Source organism: Sander lucioperca, chromosome 8 (genome assembly GCF_008315115.2).
Source record: "Sander lucioperca isolate FBNREF2018 chromosome 8, SLUC_FBN_1.2, whole genome shotgun sequence".
NCBI classification, from domain to species: Eukaryota; Metazoa; Chordata; class Actinopteri; order Perciformes; family Percidae; genus Sander; species Sander lucioperca.
Window position 1 is genome coordinate 26182177 of NC_050180.1, and position 17500 is coordinate 26199676.

At 47.8% G+C, this 17500-nt stretch overlaps 1 protein-coding gene across 1 annotated transcript in view; it reads right to left on the reverse strand.

The window, feature by feature from the left end:
* Nucleotides 1-17500, reverse strand: part of si:dkey-230p4.1 (trichohyalin) — a 44036-nt gene that overhangs the window by 318 nt on the left and 26218 nt on the right. Inside the window, exons 19-34 of the mRNA XM_036004436.1 lie at nt 14542-14669; nt 12694-14258; nt 10727-10993; nt 9862-9933; nt 8623-9714; nt 6955-8541; nt 6737-6828; nt 5992-6538; nt 5806-5901; nt 4362-4715; nt 2697-2807; nt 2019-2171; nt 1647-1796; nt 822-878; nt 296-364; nt 1-102 (exon numbers count right to left, since the gene is read on the reverse strand). The exon at nt 1-102 is cut by the window's left edge and continues 318 nt beyond it. Of these exons, the coding sequence (XP_035860329.1) occupies nt 1-102; nt 296-364; nt 822-878; nt 1647-1796; nt 2019-2171; nt 2697-2807; nt 4362-4715; nt 5806-5901; nt 5992-6538; nt 6737-6828; nt 6955-8541; nt 8623-9714; nt 9862-9933; nt 10727-10993; nt 12694-14258; nt 14542-14669 (6442 nt within the window). The remainder of the gene's footprint in view (nt 103-295; nt 365-821; nt 879-1646; nt 1797-2018; nt 2172-2696; nt 2808-4361; nt 4716-5805; nt 5902-5991; nt 6539-6736; nt 6829-6954; nt 8542-8622; nt 9715-9861; nt 9934-10726; nt 10994-12693; nt 14259-14541; nt 14670-17500) is intronic.

Here is a 17500-nt window from a genome sequence, read left to right on the forward strand (position 1 = left end):
CTGTCTCAGGGAGAGCAGCCATTGGCTATTCCTGGACGACTGCTGGATGAAGTCGGCCCTCTGGCGCTGATCCACAGCCAATGAGAGGCGGAGCTGACTCACCTGAGTGGGGCGGGGAAGACAGGTGACATCATCAGCATCCAACCAGCTGTGGCTAGAAGGGATACAGCTACAAACACCAGAGCAGGGGGAATGAGAGGGGGAACGCCAGAGCAGGGGGAATGAGAGGGGGAACGCCAGAGCAGGGGGAATGAGAGGGGAAACATCTGAAACTCTTCCTCAGTGGTGCTCTCACCTGGCCCTCCAACTCCAGCACTCTGCTCCGCAGGCGCTGTTCTTCTTCTGTGGTGTCTGCGGCACGCTCCTGAACAGACAACGCAGCGTTAAGACCAGTTCAGAGCTCAAAGAACCAGGATGAGACCAGTTAAAACCAGCAGAGTGTAAACATAGGAATAAAATGTGTGTGTCTGCATGTGTGTGTGTGTGTCTGTGTGTGTGTGTGTCTGTGTGTCTATGTGTGTCTGCGTGTGTGTGTGTGTCTATGTGTCTGCGTGTGTGTGTGTGTGCGTGTGTGTGTGTCTGAGTGTGTGTGTGTGTGTGTGTGCCTGAGTGTGTGTCTGTGTGCGTGTGTTTGTGTCTGCGTGTGTGTGTCTATGTGTGTCTGCGTGCGTGTGTCAGTGTGTGTCTGTGTGTGTGTGTGTGTGTGTGTGTCTGTGTGTGTGTGTGTCTGCGTGTGTGTGTGTGTGTGTCTGCGTGTGTGTGTGCGTCTGCGTGTGTCTGCGTGCCTCTTGTCTGAGCTGATGTACCTGAGTGGGTCTCACCTGAGATCTGCTGCTGTCAGTCAGCTGCTGTCTGAACCTCGAACGCTCCGCCTCCACCTGAAACACACACACACAAGTCTCAGTGTGTGTGTGCTGTCTGTCTGTGTGTGTGTGTGTGTGTGAGTGTACCTCTATGTGCGTGTGTGTGTGTGTCTGTGTGTGTGCGTGTGTGTCTGTGTGTGTACACACCTGTATGTGCGTGTGTGTGTCTTTGTGTGCGTGTGTGTGTCTGTGTGTACCTGTATGTGTGTGTCTGTGTGTGTCTCTTTCTGTCTGTCTCTCTGTGTGTGTGTGTGTGTGTGTGTGTGTGTGTGTGTGTGTGTGTGTGTGTGTGTGTGTGTGTACCGGTCTCAGTGTGTGTGTGTGTGTGTGTGTGTGTGTGTGTGTCTGTGTGTGTGTGTGTACCTGTATGTGTGTGTGTGTCTCTGTGTGTGTGTGTGTGTTTGTGTGTGTACCGGTCTCAGTGTACCTCTCAGTGTGTGTATGTGTGTGTGTGTGTGTGTGTGTGTGTCTCTCTGTGTGTCTGTCTGTGTGTGTGTGTCTGTCTGTGTGTGTGTGTCTGTGTGTGTATGTGTGTGTGTGTCTCTGTGTGTATATCTGTCTGTCTGTCTGTCTGTCTGTCTGTCTGTCTGTGTGTGTGTGTGTGTGTGTGTGTGTGTGTGTGTGTGTGTGTGTGTGTGTGTGTGTGTGTCTGTGTGTGTGTGTGTGTGTGTGTGTGTGTGTGTGTGTGTGTCTCTCTGTGTGTCTGTCTGTGTGTGTCTGTCTGTGTGTGTGTGTGTGTCTGTGTGTGTGTGTGTGTGTGTGTGTGTGTGTGTGTGTGTGTACCTGTCTCAGAGTGTCTCTCAGTGTGTTTCTGTCTCTCTTCAGTTTGTCTTTCTGATTTTCTAGATGAGAGTTTTTCTTGTTCAGTCGTTTCTGTTCCAGCTCCAGTTCAGCCACCAGACGCTGCAGCACCAGCAGTCTGCCCCCCACACCCTGAAGACACACACACACACACACACACACACACACACACACACACACACACACACAGAGACACACACACACACACACACACACACACACACACACACACACACACACACACACACACACACACACACACACACACACACACACACAGCTGTTGTGTTTATTTGCTCTGAGTGAAACTGAACTGACTAACCAACCAACCAATCAGAGCAGAGACACACTGACCTGCTCTGTGTTAGGCCCCGCCCCCGAGCTCTGCTCCTGTTGGTGGGCTCTCTGCCTGTAGCCAATCATAGCTGCCTCGGTCCTCTCCAGAGCCAATCGGACACGATCCCTGTCCTTCTCCAGCTCGTCTGTCCTCTGAGTCAGAGTGTACACCTTCACAGATAACAATATCAGAAACATACACGACGGTCATCACAGAAACACGCATACATTACAATACTTCAAATGTGCTAACCACACAGAACGAGCTTACAGCGATGCAGACGCATCTGAGAATAAGTAACGTTCGTTATGGAGTCATAATTATGATGTATTCTACGAACACTGTAGTTCCAGGGTGGATGAAGACTTCTAAAAGGCCGACGGTCACATGTAATACCTCGTTTAAACGCGTCAACATTTAAACACGGTACTGATCTGGAGATACGACATAAAACATACGACAGCGTAGTCCTCAGAGGGTTAATGAGGGAAATGGGTGTGTGTTTGTGCATCTGTCTGCGTGTGTGTGTGTCTGTGTGTGTGTGTGTCTGTGTGTGTGTGTGTGTGTGTTTGTGTGTGTGTGTGTGTGTGTGTGTTTGTGTGTCTGTGTGTGCATCTGTGTCTCTGTGTGTGTATGTCTGTGTCTGTGTGTGTGTGTGTCTGTGTGTGTGTGTGTGTGTGTGTGTGTGTATTTACCTCAGCTTCACTTTGCCTCAACAGTCTCCGGATCTCCTTCCTCTCCTGCAACAGAGAGGAGATCTCCTCCTCCTTCTCCTCCTTCTCCTCCTCCTGCTGCTGCTGCTGCTGCTGAGGAAATTAACAACAATCACACATTTAATACTGTAATATGTCAGTCTTAACCTACGGAGAGCCGAGCAGACATTAATATTGTAATATGTCAGTCTTAATCTACGGAGAGCCGAGCAGACATTAATATTGTAATATGTCAGTCTTAAACAACTACGGAAAGCCGAGCGGACATTAATACTGTAATATGTCAGTCTTAACCTACGGAGAGCCGAGCAGACATTAATATTGTAATATGTCAGTCTTAATCTACGGAGAGCCGAGCAGACATTAATATTGTAATATGTCAGTCTTAAACAACTACGGAAAGCCGAGCGGACATTAATACTGTAATATGTCAGTCTTAACCTACGGAGAGCCGAGCAGACATTAATATTGTAATACCGTAATTCCTCAAATTCAAGCCGGGGCCTTAATTTACCTGAACTGCAGAAGGCTTGTATTTGAAGCAGGCTTTTATTAGAAGCAGGCCTTTATTTCAAATTCCATCTGTTTGATAACTATAATTGTTTTAAATAAACAGTTTTAAATGAAAAGCCATAGCGTTCCAGTGGACAGATATCATTCATTTTTTAAGAAACATTTGCAAAAATATCACCATATACAACAACAGCCAGAAGAGCAACACAGCAATTTGGATCCAAATTAATCAAACACCACCATTATGTCAGTTTGAACCCTGTAAATGTACCGGGTATTTATTTCAAATACAGGTACTACAGTATTGCTGGTAGATTACAATGAGAGCAAACAGTAGTTGCTGGTTTGCAGCACACCAGTATCTGATTAACGTTACAGACGGTAGCTAGCTAGCTTTGTGTCTAGCTTCAGGCTAACTTGTTTCCTTGTCAGCTCATACTTCTGTTTCTTCCAGTATCGGATTATCCTGGGGTCAATATCGAAATGTATCGCAGCTTTTTCACCCGAGATTTCCTCCGCATACTTTAAAACTCTTTTCATTTTGTTGTTAGTCTGTCACTATGGTCTCTAGCACCAGAGCCCGTCATTCTCTGCTAGCATTAAATGAGACCCATGTTACATCCAATGTAGCTACTGCCATCTATTGGCACCTGCACATTACTACACTTGGCTGAGTAACACATACAGCCGCACTGACTAAAATACCGGTTGGACAACATACCGTAATCCAGAAAAACAAAGTGTGGAAAAAAAGCATGAATATATTGTAGAATATGAATTTTATTTTTACTTAACATTATATGAAAGGCACTTAGGAGATTATCCACACTAATTTTCCCCCGGCCTTTATTTGTCCGTGTTGACCACGCCCCCGGCCACTATCAGAGGCCCGGCTTTTAATTGACTACCGGTTTTTATTTGAGGAATTACGGTATGTCAGTATCAAACATCTACGGAGAGCCGAGCAGACATTAATATTGTAATATGCGTCTTTAACTTTCATTTTGGACACACAGGATCCTGAATATATTCCTCTAAAGTTCCACACTGTGACTTTAATGGCAACACAAATCCAATCAGCGCCCATGTTTCGGGACAAAAGCATATCGTTAGTTTCACAGAATAAAATTTCACCTCTCCTCCTTTCCTCTTGCCGTCCATCAGTTGGTCTCTCCTCTTTGGTCCGTCCATCTCCTCTCCCCGCGTGGCTTTGACCTGGCTCTCCTCCGGCTCCTGCATCTCCTCCTCTCTCTCCCGCAGCGTCTGCACTTCTGCTCTCAGAGCCTCCAGCTCCTCCTCCATCTGTGCTACTCTGCTCCTCCACCCCTCCTCAGCCTTCTCCGTCGCCCGCCGCGCCTCCTGGAGCTCCTCTGTCACCTCGCTCCTCCTCTGCTCCAGGGCCTTGGCTCTGGCTCTCAGCTGCTCCACCTCTCCTCTCTCCATCTCCTCGGCCTCCTCCCTCAGACGCTCCCCCTCTGCCTGGCTCTCCTGAACAAATCAAAGTTCAAGGGAACACTTTTGTGATTCTCTTTCTTTTTGGTAAAGAGTAACTGCTCAGATTATTATTCTAAGTGTCTGACAACATTATGGAAAGGATCCCTACAGAGATAGACCTTTTAGTTAAAGAGTAAAGTCCTTTTAGTTTAACATGAAACAGCCCCGAAATCACCATTCTGATGGCTGCGGCCAGCAGAGCAGGATGTCTATTGTCAGCTGGCCGGGGACTACAGCTGGAAATTAGCTGTTGAGGCTAAAGCTGCTCCTTTTACTGTATAGTTCATTAAAGGGGACTGTCCACGACATTATAAACCAATAAACTAAACCATCACCAAACTCCATGTAAATAATCACTACTTTAAGCGTGTATAGAGCCAGTATATCTCCACCAGACTCCATGTAAATAATCAGGACTTTTAGCGTGTATAGTGCCAGCATATTTCCACCAGACTCCATGTAAATAATCAGGATTTTTAGCGTGTATAGAGCCAGCATATCTCCACCAGACTCCATGTAAATAATCAGGATTTTTAGCGTGTATAGAGCCAGCATATCTCCACATGTAAATGGGTGAATTAAGGGTTTATTTCAACCAAACCAGAGTGGTGATTGTTGGAACAGTGGAAAGATGAACCAAGACGACTTTTGATAGTTTAATTTAGTTTCTGTCCACTTTGAATGAAGTGTGTTTTATGATGATAAAAGTCCTGATTATTTACATGGAGTCTGGTGTAGTTTGGTGATGGTGATTTCGGGGCTGTTTCATGTTAAACTAAAAGGATCTTACTCTTTAACTAAAAGGTCTATCTCTGTAGGGATCCATCCCATAATGTTGTCAGACACTTAGAATAATAACCTGAGTCTGTCAGCAGCAACAACAGAACTTTTAGTGGACGCTGACTGCTGCTGAACATTTGTCCTGTAGGGTTACATTACAGCTTGGTTCTGGTTTAATACTGGACCAGTTTCAACAGTCACTTAAGACACAAACACATGGGGAAAGGTTGACAAAAAAATCAAAGTAAACCTTTGAAATATTGTTGTAGGAAGCAAAAAAAAGTGCCGGTTGTCCCGTGTTTACCTGCAGGAGGAGCCTCAGCTCGATCTGCTGCTTCTCCTCCTCCATCTGCTGCTTCTCCTCCCTCGCTCGCTCCCTGCTGCGACTCACATCAGACACCTGAAGCACACAGAGCTAACATGCTTACAGACAAAGTGATGCTAATGCTAAATGTCAACATGTTTTTATAATATATAAAGTGCAGTTCACCTCCATCAGTTCAATGCTCCGCTGCACTCCTCTCAGCTCCTCCTGCGCCTCCTCCTTCCTGCTCTGCTCCTTCTGCACCTCCTCTCTGAGAGCTGCCACCTCCGTCTCTGTCTGCAATAGCGTCTCCTGTAGCCGCTCCTTCTCTCTCTGCTCCTCCTGCACCTCCTCTCTGAGAGATGTCACGTCTTCTCTCCTCTTCATCAGCTCTTTCTGAGCCTCCCTTTGTTCCTTCTGCACCTCCTCTCTGAGAGCAGACTCCTCTGCGTCGCTGTTGCTCCTCGTCTGCTCCCTCTGCACCTCCTCCTTTAGGGCTGTCAGCTCCTCCTGAGCCTCCTTCTTCTCCCTTTGTAGCTTTTTCACCTCCTCTCTGAGAGATTTTATCTCATTTTCTGCCTTTATTAATGTCTCCTGTAGCTGCTCCTTCTCCTTCTTTTCCTTCTGCACCTCCTCCTGGGCCTCCTCCCTTTGCCTCAGCTCCTCTCTAAGTGCAGACAAATCCCCGTCTCTATTGGTTCTCCTCAGCTCCTCCTGCGCCTCCTCCGTCTCCCTTTGTTGCTTTCTCACTTCCTCTCGGAGAAATTTCACCTCTGTCACTGTCTTTATTAACGTCTCCTGTAGCTGCTCCTTCTCCTTCTTTTCCTTCTGCACCTCCTCTCTGATGACACTAAACTCATTGTCAGTCCTCCTCTGCTCCTCCTTTAGGGCTGTCAGCTCCTCCTGTGCCACCTCCGTCTCCCTTTGTTGCTTTTTCGCCTCCTCTCTGAGAGAAATCATCTCATTTTCTGTCGTTATAAAGGTCTCTTGTAGCTGATCTTTCTCCTTCTGCTCCTTCTGCACCTCCTCTCTGAGCGCTGTCAGCTCCTCATGTATCTCTTCTCTCTGCCTCCTCTTCTCCTGAGCCTCCCGTCTTAAGGCTGTCAGCTCCTCCTGTGCCTCCTTCATCTCCCTTTGTTGCTTTTTCACCTCCTCTCTGAGAGATGTCACATCTTCTCTCCTCTTCATCAGCTCTTTCTGAGCCTCCCTTTGTTCCTTCTGCACCTCCTCTCTGAGAGCAGACTCCTCCCCGTCGCTGTTGCTCCTCGTCTGCTCCCTCTGCACCTCCTCCTTTAGGCCTGTCAACTCCTCCTGTGCCTGCTTAGTCTCCTTTTGTTGCTTTTTCACTTCCTCTCTGAGAGATTTTATCTCATTTTCTGCCTTCATTAATGTCTCCTGTAGCTGCTCCTTTTCCTTCTGCACCTCCTCCTGGGCCTCCTCCCTCTGCCTCTGCACCTCCTCTCTAAGTGCAGACAAGTCCCCGTCTCTATTGGTCCTCCTCAGCTCCTCCTCCGTCTCCCTCTGTTGCTTTCTCACTTCCTCTCTGAGAGATTTCACCTCCGTCTCTGTCTTAATTAACGTCTCCTGTAGCTGCTCCTTCTCCTTCTTTTCCTTCTGCACCTCCTCTCTGGCGCCCGTTAACTCATTCTCAGCCCTCCTCAGCTCCTCCTGTATCTCCTCCCTCCTCCTCTGCTCCTCCTGGGCCTCCTCTCTGAGACCTTCTCTCCTTTCATACAGCTCTTCCTGCGCCTCGATCGTCTCCCGTTGTTGCTTTCTCACCTCTTCTCGGAGAAATTTCACCTCTGTCTCTGTCTTCATTAACGTCTCCTGTAGCTGCTCCTTCTCCTTCTTTTCCTTCTGCACCTCCTCCTTTAGGGCTGTCAGCTCCTCCTGCGCCTGCTTCGTCTCCTTTTGTTGCTTTTTCACCTCCTCTCTGAGAGATTTTATCTCATATTCTGTCTTCATTAACGTCTCCTGTAGCTGCTCCTTCTCCTTCTTTTCCTTCTGCACCTCCTCTCGGATGACCCTAAACTCATTCTCAGCCCTCCTCAGCTCCTCCTCTCTAAGTGCAGACAAATCCCCGTCTCTATTGGTTCTCCTCAGCTCCTCCTGCGCCTCCTCCGTCTCCCTTTGTTGCTTTCTCACTTCCTCTCGGAGAAATTTCACCTCTGTCTCTGTCTTCATTAACGTCTCCTGTAGCTGCTCCTTCTCCTTCTTTTCCTTCTGCACCTCCTCTCTGATGACCCTAAACTCATTGTCAGTCCTCCTCTGCTCCTCCTTTAGGGCTGTCAGCTCCTCCTGTGCCGCCTCCGTCTCCCTTTGTTGCTTTTTCACCTCCTCTCTGAGAGAAATCATCTCATTTTCTGTCGTTATAAAGGTCTCTTGTAGCTGATCTTTCTCCTTCTGCTCCTTCTGCACCTCCTCTCTGAGCGCTGTCAGCTCCTCATGTATCTCTTCTCTCTGCCTCCTCTTCTCCTGAGCCTCCTGTCTTAAGGCTGTCAGCTCCTCCTGTGCCTCCTTCATCTCCCTTTGTTGCTTTTTCACCTCCTCTCTGAGAGATGTCACATCTTCTCTCCTCTTCATCAGCTCTTTCTGAGCCTCCCTTTGTTCCTTCTGCACCTCCTCTCTGAGAGCAGACTCCTCCCCGTCGCTGTTGCTCCTCGTCTGCACCTCCTCCTTCAGGGCTGTCAGCTCCTCCAGTGCCTGCTTTGTCTCCTTTTGTTGCTTTTTCACTTCCTCTCTGAGAGATTTTATCTCATTTTCTGCCTTTATTAATGTCTCCTGTAGCTGCTCCTTCTCCTTCTTTTCCTTCTGCACCTCCTCCTGGGCCTCCTCCCTCTGCCTCAGCTCCTCTCTAAGTGCAGACAAATCCCCGTCTCTATTGGTTCTCCTCAGCTCCTCCTGTGCCTCCTCCGTCTCCCTTTGTTGCTTTTTCAATTCCTCTCGGAGAAATTTCACCTCTGTCTCTGTCTTCATTAACGTATCCTGTAGCTGCTCCTTCTCCTTCTTTTCCTTCTGCACCTCCTCTCTGGCGCCCGTTAACTCATTCTCAGCCCTCCTCAGCTCCTCCTGTATCTCCTCCCTCCTCCTCTGCTCCTCTTGCACCTCCTTTCTGAGACTTTCTCTCCTTTCATAGAGCTCTTCCTGCGCCTTGGTCGTCTCCCATTGTTGCTTTTTCACCTCCTCTTTTAGAGCCATCACCTCCTTCTCGGACCTCCTCAACTCCTCCTCTCTAAGTGTAGACACCTCCCCGTCTCTATTGGTTCTCCTCAGCTCTTCCTGCGCCTCCTCCGTCTCCCTTTGTTGCTTTCTCACTTCCTCTCGGAGAAATTTCACCTCTGTCTCTGTCTTCATTAACGTCTCCTGTAGCTGCTCCTTCTCCTTCTTTTCCTTCTGCACCTCCTCTCTGAGAGCAGACTCCTCCCCATCGCTGTTGCTCCTCGTCTGCTCCCTCTGCACCTCCTCCTTTAGGGCTGTCAGCTCCTCCTGCGCCTCCTTCGTCTCCTTTTGTTGCTTTTTCACTTCCTCTCTGAGAGATTTTATCTCATTTTCTGTCTTCCTTAACGTCTCCTGTAGCCGCTCATTTTCCTTCTTTTCCTTCTGCACCTCCTCCTGTAACTCCCCCCTCTCCCTCCCCTCCTCCTGAGCCTCCCCCCCTCTCCTCTGCGCCTCCTCCTTTATAGCCGCCAGCTCCTCCTGTATCTCCTCTCTCTCCGTTTGTTCTCTCTCTCTCTCCTCCCTGAGAGCAGACACCTCCTCTCTCGTCCTCCTCAGCACCACCTGCGCTTCCTCCCTCTCCCTCTGCACCTCCTCCCTGAGAGCAGACACCTCCTCCTGCCTCCTGCTCCGCTCCTTCTGCACCTGCTCTCTGAGAGACGTCACATCTTCTCTTCTCTTCAGAAGCTCTTCCTGTGCCGTGGTCTTCTCTTTTTGTTGTTTTTTTACCTCCTCTTTTAGAGCCGTCACCTCCTCCTCCATCCTCCTGAGATCTCTCTCCGCCTCTCTCACTCTCTCCTGCAGCCTCCTCCTCTCCTCTGTCTCTTCATCCCTCTCTTCCTCCACCTCTCTCACTCTCTCCTGCAGCCTCCTCTTCTCCTCCTCCGCCTCAGTCAGCTTCTCCTCCAGCCTCTAGGGGAGCAAATCACACGTTTGATCACGATACTGTATTTGCTGATATCTTAAAGTACCTCAGAATTTGTACTAAAACACACACACAGTACAATGTGGTGAAATTCAACTACTGCATGTAACCCATCCTAAGTATTGGAAGCAGTGGACAGCTATACATACAGCATCCGAGGAGCAACTTATACTTAGTTACACCTGAGGAGCTATGAGCGAGGATACACATCAACAACGTTGAAAAAGGCGACAACAACTTCGACTGTGTGTATGTGTGTGTGTGTGTATGTGGGTGTGTCTGTCTGTGTGTGTGTGTCTGTGTGTGTGTCTGTCTGTGTGTGTCTATGTATGTGTGTCTGTGCATGTGTGTGTGTGTGTCTGTGGGTGTGTGTGTGTGTGTGTGTGTGTGTGTCTGTCTGTGTGATATTGTGAAGACCTGCTGCGTGCCACTGCTCCATGAGTTTGTGTATGTATTGTACTGCATCTGTATTATTTGTGTCCCTGTACCATTTTTCTTCATGTGGACATAAATACATGGCTAAAATGTGTGTGAGTGTGTGCGTGTCTGTGTGTGTGTGTGTGTGTGAGTGTGTGCGTGTCTGTGTGTGTGTGTGTGTGAGTGTGTGCGTGTGTCTGTGTGTGTGAGTGTGCGTGTGTTTTTTTAAAAGCAACAAAATCAACCAGAAAAAGGCTCGAGGACGTCCAAAAAAAGTGTTTTCAAAAATTGTCAAAACAATCAAAAATGCTACGATATTTTAGTTTTTTTTCAATGGATCGAGGTGTATGGTTGGACTCATACCAGGCTCCTCCTCCTGGCTGCCTCCCTGTCTCTCCCATGCTCCTCCTCCGTCTCCTCCCTCTCCTCCAGCGCGGCTCTCAGCTGCTGCGTTTCTTCCTGTGTCTCCTTCAGGAGGAGGTTCAGCCTGGCCGCCTCCCTGTCGCTCCGCTCTGCCGCCTTCCTCCACTCCTTCACCTCCTCCTCCAGCCGCTCGCACGCCTCCTCCCTCTCTCTGGCTCTCCTCCTCGCTCCCTCGCTCTCCGCCCGCGCCTCATGCAGCGCCCGTGCCTGACAGGACGACACACGGATTATTATATAGTCAGATAAAACTCAGAATTCAACATTAAGGGTTTTCCGATGGCCCGGGAAAGTAACAGGCAACTAACAGCAGGATCTCAAAGCGCCTACTTGCCCACTTCAAACACTTAGTTTTAAGAATATAGTTTAGATAACGCAGAAAGTCAGAGCACTGAAAGTACCAGGATGACCCCCTAAAAACGCTCAAAAAGTTCAGTGTGGAACGATGGACGCTACTCGCACTAAACGGGCGCCATCTTGACTACAAAGCTGAAAGGGGAGGGACCAGGGACGTTGACCGGCAGCTGATTGGACGAACGTGCCACCTGGGTCTGGCTAATCCCGAATTTCAAAACCGAGCACAATTGCGGCTTGTTCGGAATTACGATCTCGTATTTTAGGAAAATAGTTCACCGAAACGTGTTTCTGAAAACATTTTAAGAGAGAAATAGGCCGTGCAGTTGCTGAGTCTGTCAGGTCAGTTTGAAAGATTTTCGTCAGATTTTGAGAGGCGGCGAGCCGAGCCGACCGCTCGTCATTTCCGGTAACGTAAGTGTTCCTTTTGGGACAATACTAACCATCCAAAGTGGGAACTATAGCAGGAAGTGGTCAGTGACCATTAGCAGTGGACTGACGGAAGTAGGCGGTTTGAGACACAGCCGCTGTTTCCCGTTGGATCCTCATCGTGTCATAGATGACGTCATTGTTCTCCTTCCCCCTCGGAGAACGCTGGTTATTTTTGGCAGTTTTGAATTTTTTCAAAATGTTTTTCCCACCTGAAGTTTTACACTTTTAGTTTTTTTTCCCCCCCAACGGGTTTTGAAATGTTTTATTTTACGTTTTTATCGATTTTGTAAAATATTTTTTAAAAATGTCTTTTCCAAAGAAAATACATTTTTGTATAGGGGCCAGTAAGAAACTTTGTACATCTTTGTTAACTTGCCCGCCCGGTAAGGGAAAAGACCTTAACGTTAAACCCAGCTAAAACTTAAAGGAGTTAAACACACAACTCAAACTGAACTAAAATAAAAACTAACAAAACTAACTCAAACTAAACTAACTCACAACTAACTCAAACTAACTCACACTAAACTAACTCAAAGTAACTCACACTAAACTAACTCACACTAACTCAAACTAACAAACTAACTCAAACTAAACTAACTCAAACTAAACTAACTCAAAGTAACTCAAACTAAACTAACTCACACTAACTCAAACTAAACTAACTCAAACTAAACTCAAACTAACAAACTAACTCAAACTAAACTAACTCAAACTAACTCAAACTAAACTAACTCAAACTAAACTCAAACTAACAAACTAACTCAAACTAAACTAACTCAAACTAACTCAAACTAAACTAACTCAAACTAAACTAACTCACACTAAACTCAAACTAACTCAAACTAAACTAACTCAAACTAACTCAAACTAAACTAACTCACACTAACTAAAACTAAACTAACTCAAACTAACTCAAACTAAACTAACTCAAACTAAACTCAAACTAACAAACTAACTCAAACTAAACTAACTCAAACTAAACTCAAACTAACAAACTAACTCAAACTAAACTAACTCAAACTAACTCAAACTAACAAACTAACTCAAACTAAACTAACTCAAACTGAACTAAACTCCTAATGTTAAATGTAAAGTGTAAAGTGTAATCTGTAATCTGTAGTGACCTGTGTGGAGAGCGTGAGCTCTCTTTCTCCCTGATGGCTCCTCTCTTCCTGCAGGAGCTGCTGTGTTTCTCTGAGCAGCGCCTCCATCTGCTCCTCCCGCGCCTCCTCCTGCTCCAGGGCGACCCGTGCCTCCTGCTGCTCCCGTTCAGCCTCGTGCAGCGCCTCCTCCGCCTGCCGCAGAGCCTCCTTCAGCTGCTCCACCTCCTCCTCCCGCTGCCTCACGGCGCCCATCTGGCGCTCCAGCTGCTCCTCCCTCCGCTGCACCTCCTGCTTCATCTCAGAGCACTCCTCCCTCGCCACGCTCAGACAGACACGCAGTAGCTCCGCCTCCCCAGCCTCCTCCTCGCTATTCCTCCTCTCCTCCTCCTCTTCTTCTTCCTCCTTCAGTCTCTCCTTATCTCTCCTCTCTTCGAAGAGTTCGGAGGTCTCTTTTCTCAGTTTCTTTATTTCTTCCTGCAGTTCTTTTTTCTCTCTTTCTAATCTCTCTATCCGGTCGCAGAGCTTCTCCGTCTCCTCCTCCGTCCTCTTCACCTCCTCCTCCCTCAGCCTCTCCATCTCGCTCCTCTCTTCTTCCAGTTCAGACCTTTCTTTTCTCAGTCTTGTAGTCTCCGCCTGCAGTTCTTCTTTCTCCTTTTCTAATCCCTCTATCCGGTTGCAGAGCTTCTCCGTCTCCTCCGTCCTCTCCTCCTCCCTTCTCCTCCTCTCCTCCGTCCTCTCCTCCTCCCTTCTCCTCCTCTCCTCCTTTCCTCCATCTCGCAGGCTTTCCCTCCTTTTCATTTTCTCTTCTAGTTCAGAAGTTTCTCTTCTTAGTTTCTTTATCTCGTCCTCCAGCTCCTCCACCCTCCCCCTCCATCTCTTCACCTCCTCCTCCCGCTCCTCCTTTTCTCTTTCTAATCTCTCCATCCGGTCGCAGAGCGCCTCCGTCTCCTCCTCCGTCCTCTTCGCCTCCTCCTCTCTCAGTTGCTCCCTCTCTCTCTTCTCTTCTCCCAGGTCGAAAACTTCTTTTCTCAGTTTCTTCATTACCTCCTCCTGCCCTTCCACCCTCTCCCTCCATCTGGCTCCCTCCTCTTCCCTTCTTCTCCTCCTCCCATCTTCTTCCTCTCGCAGTCTCTCCTTTTCTCTCCTCTCCTCCTCGTCTTCTTCCTCTCGCAGTCTCTCCTCTCTCCTCTCTTCCTCTACTTCAGGGCTTTTTGTTCTCAGTCTCTTCGTCTCCTCCTCAAGTCTCTCCTTCTCTCCCTCCGCCCGCTGTATTCTCTCCATCATGTGGCCGATACGCGCCTCCCTCTGCGTCACCTCCTCCCTCAGCCTCTCCACCTCCCTCTGTCTCTCCCCGTCCTCCTCCATCAGGGCGTCTAAACGCCTCCGGAGCGCCTCCACCTCTCCGTCTCTCATCCCCAACTCCTGGCTCAGAGCCTCTCTCTCACTCTGCCAGGCCTCCTCCTTCTCCTCTTCCTCCTTCCTCCTCAGATCCTCCTTCTCCTCCTCGCTCCGGTCTCTGCTCTCTTTATCGTCTTCTCTCCGGGCCGTCGCTCTCTCCAGCTCTCCCATCAGACACTCAATCTCGCCTTCAAAATAAAAGCACAACAAAACTGTCAAAAAAAATCGATTCTCCGATTGAAATGGATTTTGATTTGAATGAGCCCAAGTCCCAAGTCATTTTATGTTTTCATATTGAAGGATTCCTCCTCTTTGCTCTTCCTGAGCTTTCTACCATTTCTTTTAGGGAGGAGTTTTTTCTTTACAGTGACAGACGTTTTCACACACAGTGCCACCTTCGGTCTACATGCAGCGTTACAGCCTGTTGCTTTCTATCTACAGGACAGAAGGTGTATGGAGTCTCACACTGACCCTGTAGCGTTGCCTTGGCCTGCTGCAGAGTGTGAATGTGTGTGTGCAGCTGGCATCTGTCCACCTCCGACTGTGAGAGCGTCTTCTGCTGCTGACTGAGCTGCTGCTGCAGAGACACCAACACACATCTGAAGAGAGAACCACAGAGCGAGAGAGAGACACTGTGAAGTTTATATATGAGACACAGACACACACCTGCAGAGAGAAAACAGAGACTCAGACACACACCTGCAGAGAGAAAACAGACAGACAGAGAGAGAGAGAGAGACACACCTGCAGAGAGAAAACAGAGACACAGACACACACCTGCAGAGAGAAAACAGACAGACAGAGAGAGAGAGAGACACACCTGCAGAGAGAAAACAGACAGAGAGAGAGAGAGAGAGAGACACACACCTGCAGAGAGAAAACAGACAGAGAGAGAGAGAGAGAGAGAGAGACACACCTGCAGAGAGAAAAGCCTCTTTCCGGCCAAGTAGTCAGAGGAACGTAGTTATAGGAACAGTCCACTTCTAAACAGTTCTACTAACTACTTTCCCCCAAAACTGGTTTTTCCCATTTGCATTCACACTGGCCAAGTGGCCATAGGAACTGTCCTTTTGTTGTTATAATCACAGCCATCTAACCACCACTATAGCCGCTTTCCGACTGGAGGGATTTTTGCAGTTCCTAGAACTTTTTTTTTCTCCTGTTCTGACTGGACCAATTTGGGGATTATTAAGTTCCTCTGGCTGCAGTTCCTGTAACTCTTTCAGCTCCTACTTCAGGACAGGGTCTTTCCCCTTTTCCGCATAGCGGTGGTTATGCCGCGTTCTATTTACCTCAGAACTCGGAAGCCGGAGCTGGGAATGACGTCATACCTGAGTTGAATGCGTTCTATTTAAAAGTCGGATTTTCATTGTATTCATTAGCTCTAGCCCTGTTAGCTATTGTTAGCAATACCAGTTGATAACAACGCATTACGCCGTTTTTTTTGTGCATGCAAACAGCGTAACATGTCCACAGATAGAAGTTGGACATGCCTGTGTGAACGACTGATTTAGTGACACAAATAAGACAGAAGTGCTTATAATAACTTTACGTTACTGCAGCTTTTCACAACTGTTGATACAGGGGACAGCCATGTTGGATTTTGAACTCGGGCTTTTGCGAGGTTGTCTGAGCTCGTAAATCTGAGGTCAGGGGGCGTGTTTCAGACTTTGACCTCGTTAAAACCGAGGTCCGAGGTAAATAGAACGCGGCATTAGATGGCTGTGATTATAATAACAAAAGGACAGTTCCTATGGCCACTTGGCCAGTGTGAATGCAAATGGGAAAACCAGTTTTGGGGGAGAGTAGTTAGTAGAACTGTTTAGAAGTGGACTGTTCCTATAACTACGTTCCTGTAACTACTTGGTCAGAAAGAGGCTAAAGGTACTGACACACCAATCAGACGGCCGACTGTCGGCAGAAAAGGCAGTCAGACTGATCAGTCGGCTCCCCGAGGTCCAAAAAGTGCCTCAGAACTCACCGAAGAGACGCCGACTTGAGCAGTGCGGCGCTGCTCTGTATTGTTTCCATTAACAGTCTAATTGTTTCCCAGAAAATAGAAACCGGCAGCTGATTGGACGAACGCGTCACGTGGTTCTTTTTTCTCCGGAAATTCACAGCCAGACTGTCATGGCGGCTCGTTCAGAATACGATCTCATATTGGACTAAAATAGTTCACCGAAACGTGTTTCTGAAAACATTTTAAGAGAGAAATAGGCCGTGCAGCTGCTGAATCTGTCTTCATTTCAGATCAACAAATGTCAGTTTAAAAGATTTTCGTCAGATTTTGAGAGACTCATCCGCTCGCCATTTCCGGGTGAGTCCCGACTGCCCTGTCTCTGACTGTCCTGTCTCTGACTGTCCTGTCTCTGACTGTCCTGTCTCTGACTGTCCTGTCTCCGACTGTCCTGTCTCTGACTGTCCTGTCTCTGACTGTCCTGTCTCTAACTGCCCTGTCTCCGACTGTCCTGTCTCTGACTGTCCTGTCTCTGACTGTCCTGTCTCCGACTGCCCTGTCTCTAACTGTCCTGTCTCCGACTGTCCTGTCTCTAACTGCCCTGTCTCTGACTGTCCTGTCTCTGACTGTCCTGTCTCTGACTGCCCTGTCTCTGTCTGTCCTGTCTCTGACTGTCCTGTCTCTGACTGCCCTGTCTCTGACTGTCCTGTCTCTGACTGTCCTGTCTCTGACTGAACATGTCAGTCGGCCAAAATGAAGGCCGACGGCTCCTCGGACGTCCGACGGCACGAACACACCGAACAGACTCGAGTCACCGACCTCACCAGACGGTCCAAAGGCTGATAATCAGCTCTGTGTGTCAGCGCCCTTATGCGGAAAAGGGAAAAGGGGAAAGACCCTGTCCTGAAGTAGGAGCTGAAAGAGTTACAGGAACTGCAGCCAGAGGAACTTAATCCCAAAATTGGTCCAAAAATCCCTCCGGTCAGAAAGAGTCTAAAGATGCCAGTAGGGGTGTTGACATTAATCATTGCATTGGTGCAGTGACAGACAATAATAGATTATAACCTACTGATGTTACTTGTTGATTTTCCAGTCACTGATTTTTTTATTTTTTTTTTTTACCTTTTTTAATCCTCCTGCTCCTTGCAAGTTAAACGTTGGATCAGTTCACTACTTTATTGAATTTGGGGTGCTTTTTTTCTCCAAAAAAAGTAAACTAAACTTTGACAAAACACAAAAAAAATGTATATCATTTCATATAAATGAGGTTTCTTGACCATGAATTCATTCAAAAATAATTAGTGTAAAATAGTGGTAATACATAGGTGTGAGTGGTGTGTACAGTAGACTGATGGTAGTGTAGAAAAAAACGAAGAAAATGTTGAAAGAAGGCAACAAAACATGATAAAAAAATGTCAAGGAACTGCAAAAATCCCTCCGGTCGGAAAGTGGCTAATCGCAGAGAGAGACACT